Consider the following 18,013-nt stretch of genomic DNA (forward strand, 5'->3'; position numbering starts at 1 on the left):
TGTTCATGTTCATAAACACTGAAAGCTGACATGGAGTAGGTCCCAGGCCCTGAACTCCATAAGCAAGAAAATGGATTGATGTATAAATACACACACACATATATACAAATATATTAGGGGTGCAACGACAAACAAAATTCACGGTTCGGTTCGATACTTTGGTGTCACGGTTCGATATTTTTTCGATACAAAAAAAATGTTCATGCCTTTTTAATTTGTCAGTTATTAAAATTATAAATATATATTTTAACTCAAACGTACAGTTTTTAAATTTAATGTTGCTGAAACAACAAAATAATAATAAAAAAATCTATCTGATGGAGGAATCACCCATCTTTGGAAAAGAGAGTTTATTACAGAGAAATGTCTCTTTCCAAAATAAAAGCTCTACTATACTCTTCTTCTGGGCTATATTCTCAGCAGCATATTAAACATATCAGGTCCCCATAAGGAGAATCCTGTGCTAACGGCTGTCTAAATGACTCAGGTAAAGTTTGTAGCATGGTGCTTGTTGTTTTGTCTGCTTCCACTTGTCTTTGCACTAGGATGATGTCGGAGTAAATGTGCAGTCATATTCGTTGTGTTCCCACTAGTGCTGTCAGCGTTAATCTGAAATGACCTTAACGCCACAACACGGCAAATCTCCGTTAACAAGCTACCGCGGATCGCCCCGTGCGTGGGGCTAGACGGCCAACACGTTAACGAGCTAACTGCGCTAACACACTAGTTCCCACCCATGTAATTGAGCATTGCGTGGCACATCCAACATACTGTTTTACTTTAGTCCATGACGCGCTTACCTTCAGGGTCATACGTCACATGAAAACCAAAATAGTTCCAAAGGCCAGATCTGAATGAGGGTGGGGGAGGTTCAATTTGCCATGTTGCAAGGAGCTTAGCTTCTGTCTCGCTAGCTTGCGCTGCGCTCAGTGGATCTGCACTCGACAGTGCAGCCTAGGCGGAGTAGTCGAACACAGATCCACTGAGCGCTCAACACAGACAGCATCGTCAGAAGGAAAGTTGATGAAATAAATTAAAAATGTTGTATTGTTCGATACATATGTGTACTGAACCGAAAGCACTGTATCGAACGGTTCAATATCGATACGAGTATCGTTGCACCCCTAATATATGTGTATATACATATATATGTGTGTGTGTGTGTGTGTGTGTGTGTGTGTGTGTTTCTGTGGTTCAGCATCATAATGATATAATAATTATTATTAATAATAATTAATTATTATTAATAATAATTATAATAATAATTATTCATTATGATGCTGAACCACAGAAACACACACACATATATATGTGTGTGTGTGTGTTTCTGTGGTTCAGCATTATGATGCTGAACCACAGAAACACACACACACACATATATATGTGTGTGTGTTTCTGTGGTTCAGCATTATGATGCTGAACCACATCATAATGAATAAATGGATAAATTTCCGAAATCCCGGAGCAATGCAAATTAGCCGGTGCGAGGTAAGGAGCTCTGTCATTGGTTAGACAGTCTTAGCTTTGCACCTATACCAAAGGCCATTCAGCCTCTGTGTTTACACTCTGCCTACACAGATGTTGGACATGAGACGACACAGGAAAAGGATTTTTGATGTTTTTATTGAGATTTTATTTCTTTTTTTTCTGATTTGAAGTATTTATTAATGGAATAATTATTTATTTTCAAATACTGATTTATAAAATTTTTTATTTTCAATTAAATTACTAGATAATAAATTACTTTTGTATTGAATAAATAAAATAACTTAAAAATGAATTTGTAAATTAATATTTTATCGCACAATTCATTGTTTAAGCAAAGAACTTTTTATTTCGATGCGCTGGATCTTCTGGTCCTCTGCACATAAGTGGATTTCCATTTAGACTTTATATAGACAACAACTCAAAGTGCTTTACAACAAGTCACATTCACCCATACGATCATCTAGTGCTGTACTTTAAACACTTTAAACACAAACACAGATACTGTGGGGAGAGGCCACAGAGGCACAGGGAGAAAACTCACACAGAAATCCAACAATTAAAGAGGAACCTTCTCGATGTAACACTACCATCCTGCAAGATGACCTGGTCCTGGGCCATCTTAATAAGCATGCTGTGCACAGTAGTTTCATATTCCTGCCAGAACAAACACCAGACAGTTTGTACACAAGGCTCAGATTCTCGCTTTGCCAGATACAGACAATAGTTTAAGATCCTAATGTCTCTGCACAGCTCTGTATGTACTGAAATATCCAACCTCAGATATTTCCTGCTCACTCTCTGCACCGCCTTAGACAACAAGTAGTTCATGCTATACATAGCATTGACTTTTCAGTCCAGCCATGTGCACTCATCAGGGCATCAGTGCTGCCGTAGTAACCACACTAACACTTCCTTGCACCTGTTGAAATGGCCTCAGTCTGATCGTGCCCTGAACAAACTCACCTTTAACATCCCACACACGGACTAAATATGTGCGTGTCAATAACACGTGACAGGAGAACATGCTGATTGTCTGTCATGGGGCTGAATTAGAAACAGAGCAGGAACTACAGTTTGTCAGATTAAGACTGATCAGGTCCAACATCCGCTCCCAGCACTGATTTACACGTTTGGTGTCACATTGAAGGAAACGCCTACTGGCACAACCTGCATGTGTTAAACTGCTCCTGCGTGTAAACAGCGTGTCACTTACGGCTTTTTGCATCACAAGGACGCGCACTGGCGTCTCAGGGTGACTCAGATGTTTGCTGAATGAGGTGTAGACCGGACTAGGCGGGACTCATTTCAGCAAAACACGAGCTTTTCCACCCACCAGTGTTTATCTGTGTGCTTATTTTAAAGAATTATTCCATCGTTATCAAATACGAAGCATTACACGCACGTCGCGCCGTTTCTGCTGAGTCAGACACCAGTGCTCCCGTGTGCTGATTCTCGGGTCCATCTTAAACTGGTGTGTTTGCGAATGAACTTCGGTAAAACGTTACAACGTTACCGGGCGCGCAGAGGGTCTCGGAGGCGTGTCGTACCTGTCGGGTGGTCGCGGGCTCCTCGTTCCCGGTGGGTGAAGGTGTTTCTCCTTCAAGCGATGCTGGGGTGACCGGAGAAGAAGCCATGTCCCCCCGACATCACCTCTCACTAAGCACCGCTCCTACTGTGACTTTCCTCGGTGTCCTCCAGCGTGCAATACGCTGCCTGGCGCAGTTTGCACGGACGGTGGACCGGTTGCGTCGCTCGTTTCCTGCGCGATCAAAGTGAGTCTTCGGCTGCACAGTGCAGCCACTGTCCCTCCTCCGGCCGGCGGACTAGTCCAGGCGAGGCGGATGACGTTGTCCCGGGTCTCGCTCGCTCTCGCACATGCAGGACTTGGCCCAGTCTGTCTTCTTCTGCCACACTCTGCGCTCTGCTTTTCACTTCATGCCTTTTTCTTTTGTAAGGTGGCTAACACGATCACTCCTCTTCTGCCTGCAGGACTCTGTGACTGCTCTGTGCTGTGGCAGCACACTCCAGCCTGATAGTTCATTTTACAGCTTTTGACACTGCGACGCTCTCCTCGGCTCGACAGACACAATCTCACCATGTCGGCACAATATACTGAGTGCAATCCATAACATGATTTTATCTCACTGTAACTTTGAAATCGACCAAATGTTGCGTAAATGACGTGTCACGTGACTTGAGCACATGCACACCCCCTGTCCTCACAGCAGACATTCATCTTAGCCCCCCCCCCCCTTGTGTTTTGAGATCATTGCTGCAACAAAAGGTTGCCACACATATTTCTACATGAAACGTACTGATTCAGTTGGCACATATTTAACTATGGTTGGATGAGACCTGCACTCTGTTTTAATATAATGTTGTTTTGTTTGAGTGGCTGAAATAAAGCTAATAAAATAAATGAATACTAAAATAAAGCTGAATCACATCACAGGAATGACACAGCCCTGTTCCTCCGGGCTGTCAATCTGTGAATCAGCAAACATGTATGATTTATTGTCATTCATTTGCTAAACAAACTTACCTCTGAACTTTGACCCTGACAATTCAATTTTATTTATATAGCGCCAAATCACAACAAAAGTCGCCTCAAGGCGCTTCATAGATACAGAGAAAAACCCAACAATCATATGACCCCCTATGAGCAGCACTTTGGCGACAGTGGGAAGGAAAAACTCCCTTTTAACAGGAAGAAACCTCCAACAGAACCAGGCTCAGGGAGGGGCGGGGCCATCTGCTGTGATTGGTTGGGGTGAGAGAAGAAAAACAGGATAAAGACATGCTGTGGAAGAGAGACAGAGGTTAATAACAGGTATGATTCAATGCAGAGAGGTCTGTTAACACAACAAGGGAGATCCAGGTTTCCCAGCTGACGAGCAGAGGGCAGCGGCTTCCACTCGTTTGAGCAGTTTGTTGCGTGACCTCCTGTCTCTCACTGAACTAAAATGCCTCCAAACAACAGCAAAATAGATGGCACTCACTCCAACGTCTTGCAGCAAAAACATTAAGTGATGGGAAGAACAGGTGATGGATGAGCTGCAGATGTAACCGGTGTGATTCTGCGTTGTGTCTGATAAAAAAGGTAAAAGAAAGAAAGACCTCCCAGTAAATAATTTGCCCACTCCAGCTCCTACGACCAAATACAAACAGTGGGGAAGAGGGTTAGTTCAACCCACCACAGCTCCCAAGCTAGCAAGGAGTATATATTCATGCTAGCATTTATGGCGCCTAAAACACATTTATGATACACACATACGACACACTTATAACATCTAACAAAAACAGGCTTAATAATGACAATAATCGAACTAAAATTGCAACCAGAAACATCCAGGTGGCTAAATATGCATTATATGTGTGTTTTAAAGTGTTGGAAAGAAATGACACCCACCTCTCCCACAGGGGGATTGTAGAAAAGGGGAGAGGCAAAAGGGGTACACTGTATTTATAGGATTGCACCGAAGAAGAAGAAAAGAACGAGGAGGGGCTCTAACTGATAATGAACACAACTACAGGCTTGGAGGTCCTAAAAGTCAGGTATAAAAGGAGCAGTTTGGGGGTTTAGAACACATTATAACAATGTGATTTATGACCCTGTTACACAGACCCAGCAGAATGAGCTGCTGCCACCACCACAATCAATGGTGACGCCAATTTAGAAAGAGCCCCAGTTGATTCCACTCTTGCCAGATGCTGAATACACATCGTCTAAAAGTGTGTGCCATTGACCAAAGGAGGAGTGGGCTGTTCACACATGCCTGTGTTCTTATGGAGCAGTCTTTGAGGATGGCGAGTCCAGAGCTGGAGGTTTAGATCTAAGAGAGTGATCCAAAGTCAGGAGAGGATTACACCCAACCTTCAGAGATCTTCCTATAAGCCAGAACTGGAAGCAGAGCCACCTTTGGCTATGATATCTTTACTGGACCCAGTAAGTCCAGTCAAGGTCAAAAACGTGGTCAGTCCCCCATTTAGTGCCATGGATCTGAAACATAGTAAACAAAATGCTAGTAAAAAGTTACAAACATGTTCAAGTTACATGTCTACAACTCCACAACAGACATACTTTGCTACTGGTGCCAAACAGTACTGCAGTCTGTAGCTTTCCAGCCATCCTTTGAACGTCTTTGAGTTTAATGTAGCCAAAACTGGATTCAGTAATCAGTGTTTATTTACAGAAGCCGTAGAGTATGGCTGCCACATGTGAACATCAGTGACGGCTCATTTAAACTGTAGGAACGATTAACCCAACATCAGAAAAATACTTCATTTTACATTAATGTGACAAATTAACACTGCTGGGACTTTTCTGGTCCTACACTGTTCATGTCCAAGTCAACACATTGTAAGATTTACACGTGGAAGGTCATCTAAGCTGCTTATGTGGAGATTACCTTTCCTTTAACAACGACCAGTTTCTTCTTTTCAGTTTTCAGTTTTATTTGTCATATGCAAGTTAGCACAGGGTCAACATTGCAATGAAATGTGTTTGACGAGCAGCAGTCACTCGGCAGCTTGATACAGTAGGAGAAAATATAATAAAATAAAATAATAAAGAAAATAGAAAAATAGTAAGGAGCAAATATTAGAGAGACATGGTAAAAGAGAAAAGATGACTAAATATTTTTGTATCTATAAATATATGTACACTAGTGATTAAATAAGAAAATCTTGAAGAGAAATATGACGGGAGGGCAGATGGGACATTGCACAGGAATGAGCAGCAGAAAATTTCAGTATTGCACTTTTAAATATAAATATCAATGACAATAAAGTGGAGTGACCAGTGCAGATTAAACAGAGTACTTGTGAAGCTGCAGGTAGCTTCTGAGTGCTGTGTTGTGTGTGTTTAAGTGTTGTGGTTGAGGTGTCGTACGGCTTGGTGGTAGAAACAGTTTTTGAGTCTTGTAGTCCGAGCAGACAGACTCCTGTAACGATGGTAACAAGGAGAACAGCTGATGTGCTGGGTGGCTGTGGTCCTTGATGATGCTGTGTGCTTTATGGAGGCACCGCTGGAGATAAATGTCCTGAATGGCAGGAAGCCTCGTGCCAGTGATGTGCTCTGCTGCCTTCACCCTCTGTAGTGATTTACGGCTGCTGGCAGAGCAGCTTCGTACCAAACTGTGATGCAGCTCGTCAGCAAGCTCTCGACTGCACACCTGTAGAAATTTGAGGTGATGTTGGCGTTCATGCCAAACTTCCTCAGCCTCCTCAGGAAGTAAAGCCGCTGGCGAGCTTTCCTGATTGTTCTCACCTCAAACACATTATTTACCCATCCAGGTGGAACATGTAGCTGTGCTCGGTTTGACAGCTTTCATCCTGGCAGCAGCGTCAGCTGAAGCATACAAGGCACACATAGATGTCACTGAGCTGGAGCTCTGGGAGAGATGTCGCCACTTTCAGGCCTTTAAACAAAGCTGTTGGAGCACAAGTCCCAAAGATTTATAGTTTCTCTTCATGTCTTCATTGTTCCTCCATGGAGAGATGTTCCAAGTAGCCTTGGCTCGAGACAGGCGTCCTGCAGGACTACCTAGCAACTGTCCACTGTTTGCAGTCGTGGTAGAGTAATGTTGCCCACCAGTGACTGAAAACCATGGATTGGAGAAGAATGACAGAATTCAGTGACCTTGTGGGGCCATAACAGAGAAATGACAGCAGTGTAGTGGATCAAATAAAGAGTGATGATGTTATATTTGTGACTGTAGCAGGACCAAGGCTCAAAAGGTTGCAGGCGTTGTTAATTGAGCAGAAGATGGACGGCATCAAGCCCTCTCCTCGACAGCTACAGGATCACAGTCTGCAGGTTCAGTTATGCAACGTTTTAGCATCGATGCGTGAAGTTAAGAGCAGACAGGGAGGTTATTTTTGCACTGGGCTGGAATGACTCAGTTTACCTGTCAAAGGCTATCACGGCTGGGAGAAAACCCTCAGCATTAGTAAAGAAGGACCACGGTGGCCTCTGGGTAGAAACACTGCAGAGTTCATGTGGATACGCTGCTGCATTAGGTCAGATAGAAATATCATAAAGCATCATTAAGTAAAAACGTTTATTAAGAACAAATGTTTAAATATTGTTAACGTGTTTCCCAGAAACATCTGTAGAGACAAAGAGCTTTCTGTTGTTGCTTCGAGGAAACAAGCTCTTCTTTTTAGTTTTGTCCTGGTATTTATTCCAGGACGGACTCATCCACTGAGCAGTGTTTGGGTTTCTTCCTTTTCCTCGTTCTGGATGCAAACTATTACAACTTGGGCTTTATTTCAGTGACAATGGCCTTAAGCTGCAATACAACAGGAAGTTACTCATATATAGTAATTTCCCAGACCATATTAAAAATCCATTAACAGGAAATACAAATGATGGGACAATGCCACAGCATGGACATTAGAACAGTTGGGAAAATTTACCTGGAAAAAGGTGAAAATGAGGCTTCATTGAACTGGAATTACAAAGACCAGGAATGTGAGATCCACCAGCCACAACTGAGGGTTTTTACACATCATATCCTCAAAGTAGAACTACAGTGATCAAAAGAATCGACTTTAATGTTATTCTTTCTTTATTTATGTCAGATTTAACCCCCCAAAAACGCTTTAATCTTTAACTAGTCTTTGGACGTAGCTACAGTACGGTCAGGTTGACAGTTTATGGGTAACATGTGGCCACCAGGCACTGCGACACACTTCCATGTTATATTACCTTGGCGTCCCGTAGGAATACAGGAGAATCATGTGAGGAATCTAAGAGTTCTTTCTTAATTCAATTCAGTTTTATTTACACAGCACCAAATCACAACAGCAGTCGTCTCAAGGTGCTTTATACTGTAAGGTAGCTCGTACAATAATACATACAGAGAAAAACCCAACAATCATATGACCCCCTATGAGCAGCACTTTGGCGACAGTGGGAAGGAAAAACTCCCTTTTAACAGGAAGAAACCTCCAGCAGAACCAGGCTCAGGGAGGGGCGGGGCCATCTGCTGTGATTGGTTGTGGTGAGAGAAGGAAGACAGGATAAAGACATGCTGTGGAAGAGAGACAGATGAACCGCTGAGTGTTGTCCCGTCGAGGTGGCTCTTCTATGTTGTGCATTTATGGCACCAAACCACAAATGCAAAGGAAGAAAGGGTCGAGGCACAGCACCCAGCTGCCTGACAATATTCAGGCAACGTCCAAAGCCCCACAAAGGACCTACCCACACCCCACTGGCCCCGCCCAGATCAAGGAGCTGTCACAGCAGACAAAAATGTGAAGTCCGCACATAGTCGCCATGGCACCCACCAACCCACCACACCATCCCCCATGGAGCTACCAGGAGAGGCATACTGGCCCACTGAGGATCACAGAGGAGCAGACCCAGGGGGGCTGACAGCACAGCCCCCACCCACCAGTCGTGCAGCTTATTTTATCTTGTCAGCGTGAGCCCCACCTAAAGGGGACAGAGGGATTAGTGAGTTGCATTAGTGGGGCAGGAGAGAGTGAAGCAGGGGAGCCAATGTCACTGCGATACGACTCCTCAACACCATCCAGCCTGCCCCACCACTCATAATGAGTCCTGCTGTGCTCTGTAGCAATGATGCATTTTATGTGTGTGTGCCAGGTTAGTGCTGTGGATTCAAAGGAGCACAGTTCCACTAAACAGGAGATCAGGATAAACCCCAGTAACCAACCCTGCCCCCGCCATCACATATTCTCAATCCCAACAGAGGCCAGCCCCACAATGACATGCCACACGTGATACACAGCCAACATTACTGTTATAATTACATGTTTCCTTTATTACTTTCCTTTCAACCTCTTTATTTTGCACCTTAAACTTTCTTCGGTTGCTACAAGCCACAAAGTCCTTTATGGTTTGTCTCTGTTGTGTGGAGGGCTGTTTTTAAGAGCTCAAAAATGGGTGTATCAGAGTCAAACAGGCAGCACAGTGGAAAAGTGGTTGGCACTGTTTCCTGACAGCAAGAAGGTTCTGGGTTCAAATCCAACATCTAAGCTGTTTGCATGCTCTCCCCATGTCTGGGTCCTCTCTGGGTTCTCTGGCTCCCACAGTCCAAAGACGAGCAGTTAGTGGGGTTAGGTTGATTGGTGTATGTGCCCATGAGTATGAGTGTACACGGGTGTTTCTCTGTGTTAGTGACAGTCTGACAGAAGGCTGCATCCCTCAGCCTCATGTGGGCTGTGTAGCCCCTTTACCACTGCAGTGAGAGCTCAGACCTGTTTCTGGTGGGTGGTGGACTCCTCCAGGGCTGCCCCTGATTCCCCTTCTGCCACAGAAGACTGTGGCCTCAGAAACTCATATCTGCTTTTTGCAAATGAAGCGAACCTGTTGGCTTCATCAGCAGGGGCGGATCTAGAAGGGTGGCATGGGGTGGCAAGTGCCACCCTAAAATGATCCCTTGCCACCCCAAGTGCCACCCCAGTTTTGCATATGACAGTGTTGTTTATTAAAATAAGTTTAACAGTTTGAGCGTAGTTACAGTCAGCAGTGAATATAAATGCTAGAACTGGATATATTCCATAGTGTCCCCCCCTCCACATTAACAAATGGTTCAGCCCATAGCAGGACGGCTTTTTTCTTGTTTTCAGCAGCAAGCGATGCTTATGATTGTGCCAGAGCACATTTTGAACAACACCATGGGAATTTCTGATTTTACACAGGTGGGTGGATGTTACACTGTGGAAATGAAGGAAGGTGAGTGCTATTTTAAATGGTTGTAGAAAATGAAAAAACAGCAGGTGTATTGGCTGCATTTTTAGATAAATAGTTGTATCTGTTTACAAAATGTACAATTTATATTTGCATTTCAAGTTATAAACATTTACCCAACACGTCTGTGGTTTTTTTACAGTAAAAAATACTGCTAGGATTTTAGGTTCTTTGTGTGATTTCAGATCAGTAATAGTTACATTAATAGTAATAGTAATACTAATGCAGTATGTCAGTGAAAAAACAACTAAATTCAGTTGAGCTGAAAAGATACCAAACAAAGCAAGAGGAGGAAAAAATAAAATGAAACAATCTGAGGGTGAAATACAAACGTAAACTCAAAGGAGTCACAAATGTCCGGTTGTGTTTCAGACCTCAGAGGGTGAATCCAACAAATCATGAAAAATGAGGTTTACATGTTTGTTCATGACAGTGCAGATTTCTGACATTTTGTGTCATTTAAGCTGCAACAATGTGACAGTTTTCTAACAAAAACAGTAAAACTTAAGTTAGACTTGTGTTTGTAAATGAAGCGCCCCATGTTGTGTAGCTTTCTGGAGTTTATACTTATTGGGCTACATATGTATTTAATATACAGGCTGTACAGTACATAACATCAAAACTCACATGTTTCATGTAACTAAAGTGTGTAATCATGTGGGTACAGACAATAATTAAGTTATAGACTATATTTATATGAAAAACGTGCATACTTACTGCATTTGAATCATTTTAACCACATGTAACCACCTGCATATGTGTTTGGGGGGAAAAGGCTTTGATTTTGCCACCCTAAGAAAATTTCTCTAGAGCCGCCCCTGACCATTTCACAGGATTTGCATTTAAAGATGCAACAAGACTAAAATGGTTAGGGTCAGGAGGTCAAAGGTCAGAGCTCCTGTGGGTCTGAGGGCGGCCTCACGCTGGAGAAGGATGAAGGAGTCTGACCTGAGCCAGTGTTTGACATGAACACATCAGCACTGCTGTCAGTGAGCCTAACGACAGCCGTTAGCATCATTTCAGTGTTTCAGTCATAAAAACACTTCCTGTCACTGTGGTGGTTACAGTGACATCATGCAGTTTGTGCTTTGACCTCCAGAGGGCGACAAATCAGCACAGACAGAGAGCTCCATTCAAACTTTGCTGCCATCAGGAATAATTCTTCAAATATAATCATCAGTGTTTGAGCAGTTATGATATCAGGGACAATCTAGACATGTGTGACAATACTGAACATGTCACATGACACACCTCAAACATCATGTGATCCACTCTCAGTCTGCACTTTCATTCATGACTTCAACAGGTTGAAATGAGCTTTGAAGAAACATCAGTGAAATAAATCTTTCATGGATTCATGTGAGCAGCAGATGAACTTTGTACCAACAACATCTTCAATAACAGAGTCTGAATGAAGCTCAGGTGTTGATGCTGCTCACTGATTGGACGCTTGCTTTCAGCTCTGCTCTCAGTCTTTACTGCACAGGTGAAGGTAGAAAGTGTGACTGGATCTATAGACTGGAAACAGAGAAACATGCTGAACATTTGAAGCTTTGCAGCAGAAATGTTCATGTTACAAATACAGCAGAGCTGATCTGGGATCAGTGTGTTCACACCTGCAGCTACAACAAGGTTTCATGTCTCCACACGTCAGCATGTGAACTTTACTCTGACTCAGTCTGAGCAGTCAGACGGCATATTTTTAAAGTTAACACATCAGCACACACAGAGCTGAGCCCCTCCCACCTGTGCTGAGTTTCAGGTGGAGCCCCGCCTCCTTCCAGGAAGCAGCTCACCTGTGTGTCCGTGTTTAGTGTCCAGGTGTGGAGTGGAGCTTGTTGTTGGTGTGTGAAGAAACTGTAAGTTTGCTTTGTTTCCTCCTTTAACAGTTTGTCTTTAGGAACTTTACTGTTTGTTCAGCTCGTGTTTGATTTCTTCACACAACAAACTGTGTGTGTTTGTATTTCCGGTCTCTCCATTAAAGTCAGTGTGTAATGTTTTCCAACAAGGCCGAGTGTCTCCGCCATTTTCTGGGCTTGTGTGATCAGAGTCCGGGAATCAGACTAAACACACTGAATGTGGCCTGAGCTCAACCGGAGAGCCGCTGAGCTCCGGATGTTTTTATTTACACGGACAGCAGGAGACAGAGAGCGCACTTTGTAAATGAATACTTCGTATAGATGTGTGTTAGATACAGGTTCAACATGTCGGTCTTAAAAATACTGCGTCACAAACTGTTGGCTCCTCTCCAACAGGAAGAAGTGTTACAAAACACACAAAACTGAACTAAATTAACTAAATTATTGAGAATGATCAATGAAATGATTTTGGAAAACTGATTAACATTTTACAGGAAATGGCCTGTTAGTGTTGTTAGTTTGGCTAAAAAAAAGACTGAGTCACTGCTTTCAAAAAGTTCCGTTTTTATCATAAAATCTACATTAATCTACGTCAGTCCAGCCTCTGACCCCGTAAATATATAATAAATAAAAAATCAAATATAAACTGAAACAAGCAAACTCACCGTGGAAACTAACTGAAACTAAACAGAATTAAAAACACAAAGTGAAAAAGAAATGCAAATAAAAACTAATTAAAAATTACAAAACTACAACAACCTTGCTGTCTGTGGATATGTTTTGGGTGGAGGTTTCAGCCACCACAGACATCTTCCTTCATTTGTCTGTAAGTCAGTGAGATCATTTAAAGATGGTTACATATCTGCCACAGTGTTAATTTAAAGTTCTCACCCTTTGTGTTCAGAGGCAGCAGGTGGAGGGACAGCAGAGGACTTTGTTCCTTAAAACAAATTTGATTCAGCAGGTCGGCCTCTGTTAAAAATATCATGAACTGTCCGCTCAGACTGTTCACACTGAAACAAAGATGGAGGATAAAACATGTTTTACATTTCTCAGACTGAACAAAAGTTACTGTATTAAGTTTAAAACACTGTTAATAAATCGGAACATTTAAAGATGCTTCAGTCACGGTTTTTATATTAATAGTAAGTCAGATGTTGAGCTTTGACGTGAAAAAAGTTTTTCTTTTTTCCTGGTGAGGAAAAAAGTTTGAAAAAAATCAGTTTTAAGTTTTATATACATATTTGATTTGTACGGGACTCATATTTTAATACTAAAGTAAACCTTTTGTCTTCTGTCTGTACAAAATACCAGATATTAAAGTGCAGATGTTACAGATGTTTATATCTATATTTTATTATGAAACAGAACAAATGAACAGTTTAGCACAAACAAACGTTAACATGTAGATATTGCACTAAACTGCAGTGAATATGAACTCAAACTCTGACTTTTAGAAGATTAAACTTTATAGTGACGTGTAGGAGAGGAACAGATGAATACTAACTCTGACATTTGAATACAAACGAGTGATTCTGAGCATTTTTTTTCTCACCTCTCATCATCTTATAATATATTTGCTTATTCTTCATAAACAGTAAAAAAATCAGATCAGTGGATCTATTTTACCGTTTTAATGGCAGAATGGACAGAAGTTTTATATCTGTGTTTATTTTTGAGGGGATCACTGTATATCAGGACTGTTATAGTTTAATATTATTTCTGTTCAACTGCTTGAGCAAAAAAGCTTAAAGTTTGAAACCAGGAGTTTCCATAGTGAGTTAAAAATATTTGCACAGCAGCTCGGAGAACTTTTATCAATATTTCTTTGAATCCTCTAAATTTCATTCATAGCTGTTGGACTGTTCATAGGTCTCAATAAAGTTTGTTTCAAAAGAAAAAGACTGACACAGACACGTCATCCGTCTGTGTTCATGTCACATGAAACTTAGTGGAAAATTCCTTCTTATGCTGCATTCAGGAGCACCAGTAAAACCTCGGTTCTCCAGAGATTAGAAACACTTTGGGTCACGTGAATGGCGGCCATGAAAACGACATTCTTGTATCAGAACCAAGAAATGTTGATTTCTCAGGGAACATTACTGATAATTAAGAATTTAGAGAAAGACACAAACATATTTATTTTAATAAAAGCTGAACCTGCTCAGTGGAAAAACAGAAATGTGTTAGGCCCTAGCAGGGCCTCCTCCTGAAGGTGCCTGTGTGGGCGTGTCCTTCAATGGCTTCTGCCTGAGGTGCCAGCTCTCCCTTTTACACAGCTGACTCTCGTCAGTAATCAAAAGTATTTAATCCCAGGGAAAGGTGAGCTCTGGGCCAGAGTGCCATGTGAGTGGTTGCAGCTAGTGAGCTGCTCTCTTTCTTTCTGGCTCACATTTTACTTTATTGACCAACGCCTGAGTTTTGTTTGTTTTCTTAAATGGTGATAGCGGCTTGTCCGTCTCTTTTAGTTGAGCTACTTTAATAAAACTCTTTAATTTAACCCCTTTGCCTTCTTGTCTCCTTTTTCTGACCCGGACACTTTTTGTTACTCCCCCCTCACCGCCTAGACCCCTCAGGGGAACGTAACAAATGAGATGAGATTAAATCTGACATCACGAAGTTAAACAGTCAGAAACTCTTCTGAAAATCTGCCTCCTCCCCCCCTGTGCTAAGCTTCAGGTGGAGTCCTGCCTCCTTCCAGGACGGCTGTAAGTTTGCTTTGTTTCCTCCTATAACAGTTTGTCTTTAGGAACTTTAGGGGCTTTTTTTCTCCTCATGAACATGATGTGAGACAGAGGACAGAGCTGCTTGTGTTCTGCTTTTTTGGGTTTCCCTCAATAAGCTGCTCCCTTTGTTCTCAGTTCTTCTGTATCTAATGTCAGCATGTGAGTCATCTTCAAACACAAGCTGAACATGTTTTCATGGTAGCATCGGTAGGATTCATGGAAAAAGCACTGATTCAGGTCACTAACCAGGTTCAGGGGGATGACTGGAGTATTTCCCAAACAGAGACATCCTGCGGGGATCTTTGTTCTCTTGTAGACTCTGATATTGTTTCCAATGTTTCCAATAACAAAAGAGAAAATCTGTTTGATTCATTTTTCTTTCTTTCTTTTATAGATATAGAGATATACCTCTAGGTTAGATTTATTTCTCTGAACCTCCACAGCTGCAGGTGGAGGAGATGGTGTCTCCATCAGCAGATTCAGTGGAAAGGCCGGACTTAAAGGAGGCTTCAAAAGGCTTCCAGACAGGATGAACTGGGCTAAGTGACAGAGAGGATAGAAAGGATTGTTTTGAACTTTGAATCATATAAAATCATTCCTGTAGTCCCAGAATAAAAACATTGTAACATTTGAATGTCACAGCATATCTGAGTGAAGAATAAGTCAGTGTCTTTAGCTTGTATAAAACAGCCTCAATTCACCAAAGACATCTTGCTTAACTATAGCTGAGAGCCAATAAGCAGATTTTTAGAGCCCAGATCTAAAAATGTGTTAGTCACACGTGTTGGACTGACTGAAGCTTCCAGTCACAGTGAATCAGTGTGTGTCAGTGAATGCATCGTGTGTGCTTCAGGCTCCATCTAGTGGACTGATAGCAGAGCAGCTGATGGCAGCTTCCTCTGCCTCACACTGCTGTCTGACTGCATCCAGCTGACACTGAGATGAAGCAGGAAAGAAGCAGCTGATATTTGGACAGCACACATGATGAAAGGAGGATTTCAGCTGATGTGCACATGAATGATTTGTGTTTCCTCTGCAGGTAGAAAGTGTGTGTGAGCTGAATTGAGCAGCATGGATCAGTGTGAGGACAGAGAGGAGGGAGTCCCTCCCTCTAAAAGCACTCTGTGTGGGGAACATGAGAGCCAGACCAAAGCTCAGAGGTGAGATGACCATCTCTAACTGTCCATGACTCTTCTCCATGTCACAGCTCAGCACTCACATCACTGCTGCATCATTATTCACAGGAACCAGCCTGGACCTCCACCCAGCTCTGGGTCCTTACAGAGTGACGGGTCTAAAGGGCACCTCTTCGTTGATTTTAAATCCCAGCAGGAGTCTGCTGCAGACAGGTGAGCTGTTACCTATGGGCTCAAAATGTGGTCATAAATATTGTGTACTTGTAAATCGGTTTTGTACTTGTAGAAAAGATTTGTATGTGTAAAAAAAAAAAAAAAAAAAAAAATTGTACATGCGTAAAAAAGATGTGTGTGTGTGTGTGTGTGTGTGTGTTTAAAAAAAGATTTGTTTGGACCAATGTCATGTCAATCACAAATGTAACAATCCAATCAGAGAACAGATGGGTTTGGCTGTCGAGCGGCGCTTTTTTTTTTGAACTGCAGGTCTTTGAAGGGAATAAATGCCCTTTTACATGCCAACCCAGCGTTTTCCTTCATCACCATGAAGGAAAACAGTCTGTGTCCGAGTTTGGTGATTTTTGTGTCACAGGACTACGTGTTTAATACAGGGACTTCCACAGCCTTTTCAACAGCGCTGCGGACGCGGGGTGGGGGCAGTGTTTTGGAAACGACAGTCTTCATTACAAAGCTTTATTTGTTATGAATTAGCATACATGTTTTTATTGAACATTTGAAGAACCAGCAAAAAAAAACAACAAACTCTTGTAGAGGCCATAAAGTCAGAGATAGAAAAGACAAGGAGCAGGTGCAGGTAGAGCTGCTGCACACAGAGCCCAGCAGCCAGCAACAAATTCTGGATCCTTTGCTTTTAGTTAGCAGTTAGCATTAGCAGCACATCCTGCGTCCGATGTGAAAGGACTTTTATGCTGCGCACTGTGACTCACAGTAATGGTCCCGGGTCAGCCCTGACTTTGTGTTAAACTAATCCTAAAGTAATAATGGTATTTCTAACCACTGATATACCACAACTTTATCCTTTCAACAGCTACTGAAAGTTAGGGGACCTAGCTGCTATCGGATATTTATATAGAGATTACCCTTCAAGGACCTGCAGTTCAAAAAAGCGCCCCTCCGACAGCCAAACCCATCTGTTCTCTGATTGGATTGTTTAATTTGTGATTGACATGATATTGACCAATCAGCTTAAAGGAAGAAAAATAGGGTCAAAATTCGTACTTGTAACTTGCAGGGTTTTTTTGGGCTAAGTCCACACACAAATCTTTTTTTACACATACAAATCTTTTTTACGCACGCACAAATCTTTTTTACGCACGCACAAATCTTTTTTACGCACGCACAAATCTTTTTTACGCACGCACAAATCTTTTTTACAAGTACAAAATATTTATGACCACATTTTGAGCCCATAGTTACCGTGTAAAAAAAAAAAAAAAAAAAAAGTTTACCTCTGGGTGGCGCTCTGTTCTTACACTGTCAACACTAGTTTGGATTTTCCTTTTGCTCATGCTCAGACTGCAAACAAGTTTATTTTTGGAACGACGAAGGTAATCTGGGTTCTGTGGCTGCAAATGAAAAACACGTTTTTCTTCTCTAACAGGATCTTCTCTAAGAGAATTTTTGGACCTGAACCTGGACGCAGCTGTGTTTCTGTGGTGTCATACAATCGTAGAATTGATTACAGCTTTGGAAGAAGCGCAGTCTCCTTAGCAGGGAGGTGAGCTGTTAGCAACATGAACTCTTTGATTTAACTGCTTGATGTTGTTGGATATAAACTGCAGTGCAAACACGTCGTTCCCTCAATCCCATTTAAACTGTCTCTTAAAAACAAGCCTTTGGTTTCTAAGCAACTGAAAAACCACTTCAGCAAACAGGAAGTGATGCTCATGATCTTGTTTTCTTCATCAGTCATGCTGTGCTGTATGTTGGAGGAAGTTAGCGGTAAACTCAGTAAAGCATAAATATCACTTATACTCAAAACTCACCCTGACCATCAGTAATTATTTCTTACATTACATTCAGTTTGAACCCTAGTTTTCATAGAAAACAATAGTAAGCTGCTTTCTG

At 42.1% G+C, this 18,013-nt stretch overlaps 1 protein-coding gene across 1 annotated transcript in view; it reads left to right on the plus strand.

Annotated features, from left to right (window-relative positions):
• The first annotated feature begins 12,022 nt into the window (after positions 1 to 12,022).
• The window catches only part of LOC146577133 (uncharacterized), a 126,438-nt gene continuing 120,447 nt past the window's right edge, over positions 12,023 to 18,013 (plus strand). The window contains exons 1-4 of the mRNA XM_085268097.1: positions 12,023 to 12,066; positions 15,832 to 15,952; positions 16,037 to 16,141; positions 17,547 to 17,663. Coding sequence (XP_085124223.1) covers positions 15,864 to 15,952; positions 16,037 to 16,141; positions 17,547 to 17,663 — 311 coding nt within the window. The 5' untranslated portion in view covers positions 12,023 to 12,066; positions 15,832 to 15,863. The remainder of the gene's footprint in view (positions 12,067 to 15,831; positions 15,953 to 16,036; positions 16,142 to 17,546; positions 17,664 to 18,013) is intronic.

Source organism: Mchenga conophoros, linkage group LG3, assembly GCF_057382185.1.
Source record: "Mchenga conophoros isolate Kocher_MC1m ecotype Shallow Benthic linkage group LG3, M_conophoros_male_GT1.1, whole genome shotgun sequence".
NCBI classification, from domain to species: domain Eukaryota; kingdom Metazoa; phylum Chordata; class Actinopteri; order Cichliformes; family Cichlidae; genus Mchenga; species Mchenga conophoros.